Source organism: Hyaena hyaena, unplaced genomic scaffold, assembly GCF_003009895.1.
Source record: "Hyaena hyaena isolate Hyena2069 unplaced genomic scaffold, ASM300989v1 scaffold_57, whole genome shotgun sequence".
Classification (NCBI taxonomy): domain Eukaryota; kingdom Metazoa; phylum Chordata; class Mammalia; order Carnivora; family Hyaenidae; genus Hyaena; species Hyaena hyaena.
The window spans coordinates 4,179,648-4,194,579 of record NW_024080690.1 but is presented as its reverse complement, the minus strand read 5'-3'; the positions used below and the strand labels follow the sequence as shown (position 1 = coordinate 4,194,579).

General features: G+C 45.2%; 1 gene segment (V, D, J or C); it reads right to left on the bottom strand.

Annotated features, from left to right (window-relative positions):
* Nucleotides 1–12,048: 12,048 nt before the first annotated feature.
* LOC120231562 lies at nt 12,049–13,531 on the bottom strand. The segment is given in 2 exon segments: nt 12,049–12,852; nt 13,196–13,531. Coding segments are annotated over 2 exon segments (510 nt in total).
* Nucleotides 13,532–14,932: the final 1,401 nt, after the last annotated feature.

Sequence of the window (14,932 nt, the reverse complement as noted above, 5' to 3'; positions counted from 1 at the left end):
GAAATCTGTCCCTGACCCACGGCCACCGAACTAGTCTGGGACCCCAGAGTCCCTTCTGGAAACCTTATAGATGAGGAGTCATGGAGACTGGCCTGAGTTCTGCAGGAACCAACTTAAATAGGTGTTTCCATTACTGTGCAGGAGGCTCTGACTGGCCCTGCAGGAGATGGAGGCCGGCTATCCAAGGGTGACGGGCAGGGACAGTGGGGTCTGAGTCACCACAACATCCCCACTGGATCCTAAGAGAAAGCGAGAAATGCAAGATTTCATGCAAGCATAACAAGTCATTTTCAAATTTTATTTTGGCAATTATTTCAGGATAAATCATTTTTTGATGATTTTTATTAAAATCCCCAAATATCCAATTTTAAAAGAGATGCTAATATTTGCAACACACATAAGGGTGTCTACTCTTACCTACTGCGTCCCCTTTACTCTATTTCATTGTCTTTCCTAGAACATAGATCTTTGTCCCTTCTGGAATGTTCCTTACTGTCATAGGTCTACACATCACATACCCAAGGTATAGGACTGAAGTCTGGAACACTAGGTCAAAATAGGCATGGAGTGCAGTGGTGTCCCCAGAGCTCTCCCTCCCCACCCCATTCCCCTCTCTCACACACACCCCTCCATGCTCACCTGGAATCCAGAGCACTAGCAGCCCCAGCAGCCGAGCAGGGAACCTCATTGTGAGGAGGTTATGTGATGAGTCCTGGTCACTCACGGCAGGATCCGAGCTGATCTTTTATGTCAGGTGCAAAGGTTTTATCTGAGACCCTGTGCCTTAGTCCTCCCTTAGGGAACAGTATGCAAATCTCCTGGTGGGCACAGCAGCTTGGGAGGAGGCGGGGGGAAGGGGGCTCCCACGTGAGCAAAGTAATATAACATGTTTGTATTTGAAGGGAAACTAAGACATAAAGTCTCTGCTGCCTAAAGAGTAAAGGTGCACATTGGGGCACCTGGGCAGCTAAAACGACTGGGGCACCCAGGTGCCACAAAGAGGAGTGGAATTGTAAGCAAACATTGAACTCTGTCACTTGGAGTTCTTATTCTCAGACATAGGCACTGGCAATTTTTTATCACCTTGTACATATTTCAGGATTGAGCAAATGAGTGACCATGCTGTAGACCATGGGAGCCCACGGTCATCACCAGTAGGCACTGGAATTACAACCAGAGAATGAAGGAAAAATAGAAGAGGACTTTGGAATTCTTCCATAAGCATTTATGCTCTTTCCTGACTTTGAGTTATTTTTATTGCGATGCCATATTGTGTTTGGAAATAATTTAGAATCACCTAAAATTTCACAAACAAAAGCAAATTCTTATTGACTCTTGTTCTGGCTTCCCCTGAGGTTATTACCTCACATAACCATCGCCTACTTAGCAGAACTGAACATGAGCACTAACAGTGTGCTGGGAACTACCATCAAAGCCATGTGCAGACCTCACTGACTTTCCACTACTACCGGGGGGTCCACAGTCTCGGTGCCATGGAGAACAGGGGACCCTTTCTTTAGGGTCCGCACTGCTGAGAATCCAGGGGAAGAGCCTGTGAAGCCATCTGAGAGCCACCTCAGCCACACTGTCCTGGACCCACCTCTCCAATGAAAGAGACTCTGTGGCTTGGGACCCTACCCTGAGGATCTCTCTGATGGCCTCCAAGGGCCTCTCACCATTTGCACCTCCCCCAGCTTGGTCCTTCTCTGAGAGAAGCAGCTGCTGATGGTTCCCCAGAGGAGACAGATGCTCAGTGGAGCAGAACAACTGACTCTACTCGGGACAGTCGTCACACTGTGCAGAGTCCCTCGTTAGTTCTGTGCACAGCCATATGCTCTATGTCTCCACCCTCCATGCTGCTGACTGTGCGTGTGGCATCTGTTCCTGTCCCACTGCTATGACCTGGGCTGGGCCCCCGAGAGCCCTGTGGACACCCTACGTGTCAGTGGTTATAGAGATTGGTATGGCTCCTGCTGGAACCGGGGAAGGAAGGTGTGCCCAGGGCCGTGGATGGGACCAAGACTGGCCTTGTTAGAAATGAAGCCACAGACAAATGGATGGAGCCTGATTCAGCACAGCTGCCCATGGGAACCTGGGAAAAGAAAAAAACTTACCATGGAAACGCAAACATAAAAAAATAGTTCTGATATAAAGAAATGATGTACCAGGAGCACCTGGGGGGCTCAGTCTGTTAAACATCCAACTCTTGGTTTCTGTTCAAGTCATGCCTCACGGTTTCATGAGTTTGAGTCCTTCATCAGGCTCTGCACTGGCAGTGTGGAGGTTGCCTGGAATTTTCTATCTCTCTCCCTTTCTCTGCCACTCCCCCTCTCATGTGTTCTCTCTTTCTTGTTTTCTTTCTAAATAAATAAATGAACATTTTTTAAAAACGTGAGTCTCAGGGTAGCTGGGTGGCTCAATCAGTTAAGTGCCAGTTCTTGGTTTTGACTCAGATCTTGATCTCATGGTTTGTGAGTTCAAGCCCATGCACTGGGCTCTGCATGGCAGGGTTGAGATCTCTGCCTGCTTGAGATTCTCTCTCTCTGTCACTGTCCTTCTCCGTCTTGTGCAATCAATGTCTCTGTCACTCAATTAAAAAATATCATTAAAAAATATGTGAGTGTGATCTACAGGTCTCCAAAGCCATGACCACTGGCCTGGGGAGAAGCAGGGTTTGCACTTTGTCGTGCTGCAGGAAGGGAGAACCTTGATCTGGGTCCTCTTGAGGGTTCCTGATGATAGTTCCGGGCTTTTGTTATAATTCTCAATCTTATCACCCCACACATTATGCATATACCATCCTGGCATCTAATATCTGCAAATAGAGGGGTCTGTTTCTTTCACCCGGTTTCTCAATCCTGGATTTTGACAGCCTAGAATTGTTGACTGGAACCCATACTGTGTTTTGTATGCCTAATAATACTTTTGTCAACCTATACACTTATTTGCTGTGAGGCACGTTAGTGGTGATTTTAGGCTCTGGAATGATATCATCATCCAGAGAGAAATGACATTTGTTTCTGGCAGCCTGAGACGCTAGGGAGTCACCTTCATTCAGCCAAGGATCACCTTGACTGTGAGTCTGGGCTGTAGCCTGGGCGGTACATTGTTTGTTGGGCAGGTTTCTTCCCTCCTCCTGGGGCGAGGCCCTGCTGGGATTCCAACTGAAGTCCTAGAGTTTGTTAGAGTCTCTTCTTCTTACTAGTCCTTGAAGGTTAACAAAATTTTTTTTTCAGTTTTTAATTTTATTTTGAGAGAAGAGAGATAGTGAGAGAGAGCACAAGTGGGTGAGGAATCAATATAATAGGAGACAAATACCCATGCAGTTTCCTCACCATCAATGCAGAGCTCCACGTGGAGCTTGACTACAGATTGTGAGATCATGACCTGAGCCAAGATCAAGAGTCAGACACGTAGCCGACTGGGCCACCCAGGCGCCCCGAGTTTGATTTTTACCTATGACAGTGTGAGGTTGCTGAACACCGTCCTCAGCAATGAGGCCTCTCAGCCTTTCCTTTATGTCAGATTCTCACTGAAGAAAGAAAGGTGGGGTTCAACGCTCTGAGCTTTCCTTCTTTCCTTATCTCCTTCACTATTTATGTTTTAGGGATTTTCCATGGAGGTCGGAAGGACTCTTTTTCCAATGACTAGGCATTATTTGAGGCTGACGTACTCCACCAACCAAGAGAAATTGAGAGGGTGTTTATTATCCCTACAAGGGACATCTGGAGAGGGCAGCATGTGCACAAGCAGGGCCAGCCTGGTTTCCACGGGACAGAATATTGAGCGTTTCTGAGGCGCAGGGAGGGGGATGGGGCGCAGCTCGAGCTTGAGCTGGAGATTTGTGAGGTGTGAACTTTCCAGCTTCTACATAAACATGGACAGAAGGGGAAGACAGAATTCACAAGTTCATGACATAGAGTCTTTCAGTGCTTGGAAATAATATGGCCTTTTGGGATTACGTTTTCTGGGACTTTTTGAATAACATTCTGGAACATTGAGTGTATTTTGTTTTTTTTCCCCTAAATATTGGATGCTTTTGAAGCACTTGCAAATCATGTGTTTTCTAAGTTTAAGTTTTAAGCATTTGTTTCAGTTACATAGAAATCAAACTGACTTTTGCAGGTTGACTTTGATCCAAGCACGCCCTATGTCACCAATTATTTCTGGTAGTTTCTTTATAAATTATTTGCAATTTTCTCTGCATACAATCATTCCATCTGTGAATTACCATAGTGGCCACTCTCCCCTGATGGTCTCTGTTGTAGATGTGGGTGTCTTCTCACACCAGCCAGGATCACAGGAGGTGTCCATTCATATGCATCTGATCTGACACCCTTACTGGTGATATTGCTTTTCTACCTGAGAGTGCAGCGAAGTCTGAGGCACTTTCAGGATTCAGAGTTCAAATCTTGTCATGGATGCATCATGAAGATCAGAACCTTGGTAGTTTTTCCTGGTTTCTGCTGATACCAGGCCACCCATGTGTTCACATTCTGACTTCCCCAGCAAGTGATGGGGATTCTGTCTCTGGGAGATGCAGACAGCGAGGATGGAGACAGGGTCATCTGGATGTCACAGCTGGCTCCTGAGATTGGACAAAGAGACACACATATCCACACTCTGATTCATGTGATAAGAAGACTTCACAGGAGGGCCAGGCAGTACAGAGCACATGAGCTGAGTACATTCCCAGTGTCTCCTTCTTTAAATGGGAGCCAGAGCAGCAGGAGGCTCAGGAGCTGAGGTGGGGGAGGGGGAGGCTTTATGTCCATGCTGTCTCCTTACTGGGTCTGAGTCCAGGACAGGGTGTGGCCAGCCTATCAATCAGTGTTCAGGACAGTGGGTGACGCCTCAGTAATCTACAAATCAGCAGAGGAGGGGACAGGCTGGGCACAGCTGTGGGGCTGGCTATTCTTAATAGCACAACTCAGGAGCCTGTCTGCCAGGTGCCCACACCTGACCAGGGCAGCACAGATGGGCCTGTAGAGGACACGTTTCTCCTTGGGGGGCATGAGCCAGAATGACTCTACTGTCCTTTGAGTAACATGTCTTGTGTTCTCTTCCACGCTCATAACATGCTTTCTTTGCTGCCTCTCCATCTAATATAGGTTCTATGGAGAAGGACACAGTTCAAGAAGAAAGCTCTCTGCATCTGGTGCCCCGGGATATTACTGAGGCCAGACAGCTTTGTCTTTGATCTGTTTTTTGGATGCCCTTGGTATGGTATTTTGTCAACACAAAGACAGTACCCAGTGTTTCTATAGAGTTTCTCCTTGATCTTTGACCATGTACTGAGTGATATACATGTGAGGAATTTACTGCGTTTGTGGAAAACTCCTTCTGAACTTGGAATAAATAAAATGAGCAGAGCAGCAGTGACCTTTGTGACAGCTTCAAGCAGTCTATTGTGTGTATATTTGGAGTTATAAGAAGAGATTGTGTAGAGGAGAAGCACAAAATAATTTTTAAAGATATTGGCTAAATTTTTTCCAATTGTAAGAAGTCATTCTTCGGGCTTGCATAATTAAAAATCCAGAGTCGGTTGGAAAGTTTGCTTTTTTAGTTTTGAGTGCTCTGAGTTCTTTATATATCTTGGACACTAACCTCTTGTTGGGTAGGTCATTTGCAAATATGTTTTTCCATTCATTGGGTTGCCTTCTTGTTTTGTTGATGGTTTTCTTTGCTTTTTATGTTGGTGTGGATTCAATAGTTTATTTTGCTCTTTTTCCCCATGCCTGAGGAGGCATATTGATAAATATGTTGCTAGGGTCAGTGTCCAAGAGATTACTACCTATGTTTTCTTTTAAGAGGTTTATGGTTTCAGGTTTGATATTTAGGACTCTAATCCATCTTGAGTATATTTTTGAGGGTGGTACAAGAACATGGTCTGGTTTCATTGTTTTGCGTGTAGTTGTCCTCTTTACCCAGTATCATTATATATATACATATATATTAATGTATATTTCATTTTTTGTTGGTTGGGTGGTTGGTTTTGGGGAGAGGGAAATGCTGAGGGAGAGGGAGAGGGAAAGACAGAATCTTAAGCAGGCTCCATGCCCAGCTTGGAGCACAACTTGAGGCTAGATCCCACCACTGTGAGTGAGATCATGACTTGAGCTGAAATCAAGAATCGGATGCTTAACTGACTCCCATAATCATTTCTGAGGAGACTGTATTTACTCCAATGTATATTTTTGCCTCCTTTGTCATAGATTAAATTCTGACTAAATAGAGAAGCCCGAGTCAAATAACACAATTGACCCCCAGCTCCCTCATGGCTCTGGTTGTGGTTGTAAATAAGTTTCTAGTAGCTGAATGATCTGGGGAATATTGATAGACTATTTCTAAACTAAAGACATGAATCTCATAACCAGAAGATAGAGTCAAACCTAGGTAGTCTTCTTTGGATTCTGAAGGCAAATGTTCATTTTTGAGGGAGTCTTTGACCTATTTATGTATTCACAAGTAAGGTTGCCAGTGTCGAGTGAGTCCCAGAGCAGAAGAAGACTCTGCACCAAGTTCAGCATGCAGTGACCTCATGATTCAGCAAGCCAGTGATGTTTAACGTGCCCCATGGCAGGTAGGGACTGTGCTTGCAGGCTCCAGAAAACTCCAATAGAACCACAGTATAGACCTTGGGTATTGGAATAACAATGTCATGATTTCTTCGGAAGATGCCCATCCCTTTTAGGGATAATAGCCCTGACATACTATCAAGTGCTGCTAGTGACTACCTGCAGTCTTTAGGACACAAAGAAGCCATGTGATCTCTACAGTCCTTTATGAATTCAGTGGTATGTGTTCCTCCCAGATAGAAATGTATGCTGCACAATAGCCTTCCGTCATCAGGTAACAGTGGAAATACAGTTAGTCCCTGAAGTCCCCAAGGCACACATGCTGTGCATAGGGACTTTGTTCTGCCTTTCTGGGGCCTGCGCTTATTGAATTCCTCCCTTTCCCTCATCTCACACCTAAAGCCTGATGTGAATTCTCTATAGACAATGAATGAGAAACAAAATAATTCAGATTTAATTGGTGCAGGATATGCTGTCAGACCTCCAAAGTAGATTTTTAACTTTAACGACCACTTTAAACATAGTTGGGGGAAGATCATGTGGGAGGAAATTCATCTAGTGGTCACCACTGGAGTTGTGTTTTGTGACCCATGTTATCCTTCAGAGAGAACCCAAATCAGAGATCTACAACATTCCAGGGCAGTCATTAACAGTGTGGTCACATGGTCAGAAGGTTGGATCAAATGACCTGGGAGGTTGGTGACCAGAAGCACAAAAGGAGAGTTTTATGAATGGATCTCTGGATTAGACACTTAGAGTAAGTGTATTTGTGTCCTGTGCAAATGCTCTTGACAACACACTCCCTGTGCAGGAAGCTCTCAGTCATCAGGCAGACACGATGACCCACTCTGGGGATGCAGTTAGCCTCTTTCCCAGACACTCTATTGCTTGCGCCTTGGGCTCAGGCATTAGGTGGCCATGGTGGTAAGGATGGAGGTGAGGCATGGGCTCCACAACACAGACTTCCACTAACTGAGGTTTATACGGCATTTCCCCCACCAGGGAATTGCACAACAATTCAGAGGAAAAGATTTATCCTATCCCTGAACGCTGATAGGGCTTCAGTGCCCAGGGGATCCAGCTACCCATCTGGAAGTAGCTATATTTTATACACCCCCTCCATCACAACAAAAGGGGACAGCCAATTGTCGTCTCTACAGTAGAACCTAAGTCTGGCTACTGGTTGCCATCCTTGTCTACCATGCTACTGTCAGCACCTCCGTCTGTGCCTCAGAAAGTCCTCATTCAGCGTCACGCTACCTGACCAACAAACTTGTGTCAGCAGCAGATGTGAGGGAACGTTGCTGACTGAGAACAGACTGCAGGTGGACTAGGGGAGAAGCTGACCACGTTTGTGGAGGGAGCAGCCCTGCCCCAGGGGAAAGATGATGGAGGCTTGCACCAGGTTAGGCAGTGGGAGCAGTATGAGGGGGTCAGATTTGGGATATATCTGTGGTTTCAGATTATTTATTATAGGACTATCCACCACCAGTGCTAGTGCTTCTCAAAGAATTTTTCAAATCAGTCAGCTGTGCAGAATTCCTCTGGGGGGTCACACCACCCAATGCCCTTCATGAATCAGATTTTCTGATTAGTATCCTGAGTTACTGTCTGAATGAATGTGGACACATCTCATAACCTCTCTGCCTCATAGTCTTCAACTGGAAGATGCAAATAAAACATCTCATATCAAGACTTAGCTCCATTACTGCACATAATAAGTATTAAATACACATCACAGCCATTCTTCTCTTTGTTGTTGTTAAACTTGTAATTGAAGACACGAATAGTAGATCAGATCACTGCCACATGTTTGTCCCATTGAGAGAAGAGTTGATTTCCTTTTGACTGTAGAGTCTATTTCTTGATTTCTTGAATCCAAGTGCATCCTGTGATGTGCTGTGTCAAACAGCATGTGGTGAAAGGGGATCTGGACCAGTTTTGGTGTCTGGGCTTTGAGAGGCCTTGCAGCTTTCACCCTCCACCTTAGATGCAAGAAAGCTGGCCAAACTCATGGCCGATGAGAGGCCACATGGACGGACCACTGAGGCACCCAGCCAGCAACCAGTACCAACAACCAATCATGTGAGTAGGCCATCCAGTGGTGTGGCAGGGAGTGTGCTGTCGGGAATGGAGTGGTCCTTCCTGTGGGCAGAGGGTCTTGTCATTGACATTGTTCACAATTGCCAGTGGATGGTGATATTAAAAGTCACATTGCTATTAATTTATAAATTTCTAGAGTGAATTCACTCCCTAGAGCCTGCACGTGGGGGTGGAGGTCTCTAGCCACACCTGCCCTTGTATGTGACTAAGAGGAGACTCAAGGCTCCCCAGGCAACAAGTAGCATCACCTGGTCACTATGGGGAGAGACCAGTTTGGGTCTTTCAGGCCTGCTGACCTTACAGCTGCCCACAGCTGTATGAGTGAGCCCTGGCAAACCAGCAGAGAGACCACCCAGGCACCCCCGGAATCATGGGAAATAATGAACCGCTATTCTTTTTTTTTTTAAAAAATAGTTTTCTTTTTTAATTTTTCAGGCAGAGAGAGACAGAGCATGAGTGGGGGAGGGACAGAGAGCGAGGGAGACACAGAATCCGAAACAGACTCCAGGCTCTGAGCTGTCAGCACAGAGCCTGAGGCGTGGCTCGAACCCACAAATTGTGAAATCATGACCTGAACCGAAGTCAGATGCTTAACCGACTGAGCCACCCAGGCGCCCCGGAATGTCCAAATTCAATGCAAACAAACTGAGGATTAAGCCTGAGTCTTCTTTTCCCACCAGAGTCAGGTCTGCAGGAAGGAAAGGAGCAAAGCTGGGGTTCCCACGTCCCCGAGGTTCCTGCTGAAGCTGATCCTGCTCCAAGAAGGGAGGGAAGTGCTCTGAGACACAGCCACACAGAGGGGATGGAGCAAGGCCACGTGGGCATGGAGCACAGCCACGCAAGGGGTTTTCTCCAACCTCACCCCCACCCCTGGCACACAGGCCGCTCCTCCCAGTGTCCCCATCACACCTGAGACCCATTCAGCCTTCGGAGCTCCTGGGGGATAACTGGACAGTATCACTCTTGCTCTCTGTATTTTAGGATCAGGACTATGTTTCTTTGGTTTACTGTGGGGTCTGTCTGCCATCTAATGGCTCTGTGGTGATATAGCAACTGTCAGGTTTTTCTGATGTGGGGTCCTGAGTCTGGGCTGTGAGACTCTTCACTGTCACTCAAGAAGTTGATGCTATGACATCCATCACTAGACCAGAGTCTGTAGGGAACACACATGATTCATCTCCTCAATAAATCTTTCACTTAATAAAGAAAAAAGACTCATATGTAACCAGGTTTGGTTTAAAATGGATAAAATGTGTTTATCATCTTTCAAGTGTGATTTACTAATACCTCATCTCATGACTTCTTTCAAGACAAGACATGTTTTTCTATCTTCATGCTTCTGAAACTAAATGCAAGACATTATTTATTTATTTCCAAGATTATTGAAATGGCACTGGATGGTGCTTGACTAAAGCTCAGCACAGTTGGTTTCTAGCCCTGGGGTTTTGGGGTTTGGTTTTTGTTTCAATTTAATAGTCACAGATTAATCAAGTCAGTGATTGAGACACGACAGGAAGGGCCCAGAGCAGGGGAAGCAACTGAGCATGGAGTCTCATGGAGGTGGGTTTTGTGGAGTGTGTGTTGGGGACTGCAACACTGTGGGAGGAGGGAAGGAAGATGGTGGCACTTCAGCCTCCTGGCTGCTGATGGTGCGTGGGAAACCCCTGTCAGACTACCTGCCACTGAACTGTCCCAGGATCCCAGGCTGTAGCTGAGAAATCTGGTAGATGAGGTGCTTAGGTTTTCTCCTTTTCTGTTGGAACCAGTTCAAATATGTTTTCCCATGAGTGTCCTTGACATTCTCATTGGCTTTGTGGGTAATGAGGATTCTCTATCCAGGAGCTCCAGACAGAGACTGGACACTCAGTCAAACATAAGGTCGCCATAAATACCTGAGGTTACAAAGGAATAAAGAAAAAAGACAAGAAATAGGATGCAGTGGTATCTCTCTCTACATTTCATCTTTGTAATGTAAAAACGTGTAAAATGTGTTCCATTACACTAGCTTTACTTATGCTAACAAATTGTGTGTATAAATCTTTAAAAATTGGAAAGAAAACCCTAGAAATATTTTAGTAAAGGCTGTGGATTCAATATCAATCTATACAATATCTCAGGTGCCTGGGTGGCTCAGACACTTAAGCGTCCCAAGCTTGGTTTTGGATCTGGCTATGATTTCCCGGTTCATGGGAACCAGCCCCACATGGGGCTCTGCACTGACAGCCAAAACCTGCTTGGGATTTTCTCTCTCCCTCTCTCTTTCAAAATAAATTCATTCAGGTTCTATTGCTTTCTCTCTCTTCTCTCTTTCAAAATAAATAAATAAAAACATATATAGTACCGATAGCAGGTTAGAGAAGATTTTGGTATATAAGACATTTTGTATGTTAATAAAGGACTCAATATTATTAAGTGTCAACTTTTTCCAAATTGATATAAATATTGAATGTAATCCATTAAAATCCCCAAGGACTTTTTTTCCCCAAAATTAAAGAAAATGATATTCTAATTTAGGTCAAATTTATATGACCTACAATATCCAAGGAACTCCTAGGAAGTAAAATAAAGTCAGAAAACTAATAATATGAGGTTTAAAAGTTCTTATAAAGCTGACTAATACACTGTAGTGTATATGAGGTATAAAGATAGGCAAACAAATAGAACAAAACAGGAATCCAGGGAATGGCCCACATGTACACTGTCCCTTGATTTCTAACAAAGGAAGGAAGGTAGATTATTGGTCATTTTTCCTTTTTAATAAATTATAGAAATGGGAATAAATGCCTTGGCCCATCTCACATTATGCAAAAACATGAGTTAATGGAAGATCATATTTCTACACATAACCAGTAAAGTAATTATGCTTCTTGAAGAAAGTATAGGAGAGTACCTTTGGTCTCTAAAGGTGGGAAAGGAGTTTTAATATATTTTTAATTTTTTGTTTTAATTCATTTTGGAGACACATAATGTTGGGGGTGGGTGGAGTGGAAAGAGGGAGACACAGAATATGAAGCAGGTCCAGGCTCGGAGCTGTCAGTACAGAGCCAGTCACGTGGCTCAAACTCGTGAACGGAGAGATTATGACCTGAGCTAAATACAGACATGCCGTGAAGCAGGAGCGGTTTCTCCAGTATGAGAAAAGTTTATTTCTGAATGTATAAGGAACTCCCTAGAAGAAAGAGACAAGCTATATATATTTATGTATAAACATGCAAATTATGTATTAAATGATATGATGATATGTAAGTATACATACTATATAATTTAAACAAGCAAAAAAAAGCACTTTCAAAAAAAAAGGATATCTGAATGGATAATAAAATATAAACATGAAAAATTTCTCAACATCTTGGTCATCAAGGAAATGTACATTTTTAGCACAATACCCTTTCAGGATCTACCAGCATGGAGACAATAAATGTCTGATATAAGAAGGATTGCAAAGCACTTATAGCAACTGGTATGTACACGTAGGTGATGGAGTATAAACACTTTCGCCATCCTGGAAAACAGTGGGGGGCGGGGCTACCCGAAGCCAAAAATCCCCGGCCTGGGAGGCCTACTTCCATCCCTAACAACACACCCAAAAAAGAAACGTAAGACCACAGACCCATCCCAGGACCGCTTCTGCCATCCTAAGGCTGTGGCACCTGATGGGGCCTTAGCACATGGTGCCCGAGGGGAGCCAAAGTCCTCGTGGTGCGGGGCCCTCAGCCGCGACCTAGTTCCCTGGGGTGTCCAACATCTTCCGCTTACACACACTCCGACAACCTGCTGTGGGCCACCCAGACAAGCAACACTTTGGGGCAGTTGAAATCCCCAGCCAGGCAGGTTTTTGTTCTATGTTTAATCACCGTGGGAGGAGTTTGTAGAGCTTGCTGGCAGTAATAAACCCTGACGTCCTCAGCCTCCACCCTGCTGATTCTCAGGGTGAAATCTGTCCCTGACCCGCTGCCACTGAACCTATCAGGGACCCCAGAGGCCCGATTGGAAGCATAATAGATGAGGAGCCGTGGAGACTGGCCTGGCTTCTGCTGGTACCAGTTTAAATAGGTGTTTCCATTACTGTGCACGAGGCTCTGACTGGCCCTGCAGGAGATGGAGGCCGGCTGTCCAGGGGTGATGGGCAGGGACAGAGGGCTCTGTGTCATCACAATATCTCCACTGGATCCTAAAATAATGAGAGAGAAGTTCAAGGATGCATACAGACCTTACAAGCCATTTTCGTGATTTTCCTTTTGTTAATTACTTCAGGTTAATTAGTTTGAAAAAGAAAATGACCCACATCATAATAAAAACAGTAATATTTACAAGGCACAGGTGATTCATTCTTTTAAAGTCTTCATCCGACACTGGTCATTGTTCATTTTAGGTGGTTCCTAAATCTCATAAGATCAAGTTCTCTTCCTTGGAGCATGACCATGTATGGTCAGAGTACACATGGGGAGCAGTGGGGTCACTCTCGCTCACCCTCCACACCCCATTCTCCTCTCTCATCCCCCCTCTGCACTCACCTGGGATCCAGAGCATGAAGAGCCCCAAGAGCTGAGCAGGGAATTTCATTTTGTGAAGTTGAACTGATGAGCTCTCATAAGTCAAGACCATTTTAGAGGTGACCTTTTATCTCAGACTTGCAAGGGAAGGTCCTCCCTAGGGACACTATGCAAATGTCCTGTGGCTGCAGCAGATTTGAAAGAGCCAACAGAGGGTACAGCCTTTATCATGTGAACAAATTCACATAATCATGTTGTGGGGTTGGAGGAAAAGCACTAAAGACACAGTTGTTCTGCCTGCAGAGTGTGAAGTAAGATCTGATCATGGAAATCTGGGTCTGCGGTGAGGACCCGAGCACTGGCCTTGACTCTCTAGGAAGGAGAGAGACACTGATTATGTGGACATGTGTGTCTAGTTCGGTTCAACCACTGGGAAGTGAAGGGCCATCTTCTTGGCTTCCTGCCAGCTCATCTACAGACAAAATAGTTTCCATCAACGCTGCTGGTGATCAAGAGGGTGTTTCCTCCAGCAGAGGGTGTTCTGCTCCTTCAAGTGTGGTCAGCTCTCTGTGGTCCCCAGGGTAACGGGTTCAGAAGTGAAACGCAAGTGTAGAACCACCATTGTAGGTCATGTGGGGAGGTAAGCACCATGAAAGCACTCTGGGAGAGAGAGGCCTTGACAGGGAAACCAGGCCGTGTCCTCCGTATAGAGAGCTAACAGCCCGATTCATGTCAGAGGAGGACAGGGAAGATTCATGCACCAGGCAGTGAATATAAAATCCTGGACATCCACTGACGGGTGTACCTCCCATCATACTTGCCTCACACGTACCAGAGAAACCAAAGGAATTTCTTCACGGAAGGCTTCCTAAGAGAGCGGAATCACAGAAGCAAGGACTGTGTTTTCTGTGTGGTGGTTAGAAATCTCTTCTCGTACAGTCTTTCTCATCATGGAGGACAGGTTCTGTCAGGCCTTCCAGGTTCTCGTTCCTTCTGTGTGAAAACCTGAGTCTCTCCCCGACCTGAATGAGTCACGGCCATGGCCATGAACGTAGAGTTCAAGGAGATTTGTATGTGAGAAGAGCAAGAACTGGAGACACTGTTGTACGTCCTGGGGTAACCCTTTCCTGTGACTGATGTTTCCCTGCCTTTCCCCCCCAAAGATGCCACTGCTCAGGGCAAGCCGGATACCCTGCCGCGGGGCATTCAAGTAGGAGAGGCACCTGAGTCTCTGTCCCTTGTCAGTGAAGTGAGTCAGGATGGATTGAACAGCTCGTGGAAAATGGAGCTGATTTTAAATTCATCCACGAGCAAAGGAGTCACCGTCCTTTGTTACCCAAAACAAAACAAAGAAACCAGCCTAGAGTGATGGAAAAGTAGAGTCTGTGGCTAGAGGTCATCTTGTGTAACTAACCCCAAGTCAGACTTACCTGCCAAAGAACACAAACAAATAGACACTGATCTCCATAAGCTTCTAGAAGAGAGCTTGGCTAGACTATCTTCTGCACAATCCTCGAAAATAAGAATTTTTAACAGCGTTGTAAAATATGATTCGGTAAAAATGATACACGGTTTTCACTGTTGAGCTCTATGGTAAGAATCTGGGTGGCCAGTGACACATGATGGTAAGGAGACAGGAATACAATAAGTGTCTCCTATTTCACGACTAACAATTTCATTTACCTTTTTTCTTTCATTACCTTTTGGAACTTCTGTGTGTCTTTGACTTTTGTTTATTATGCTACTATTTCAATATGG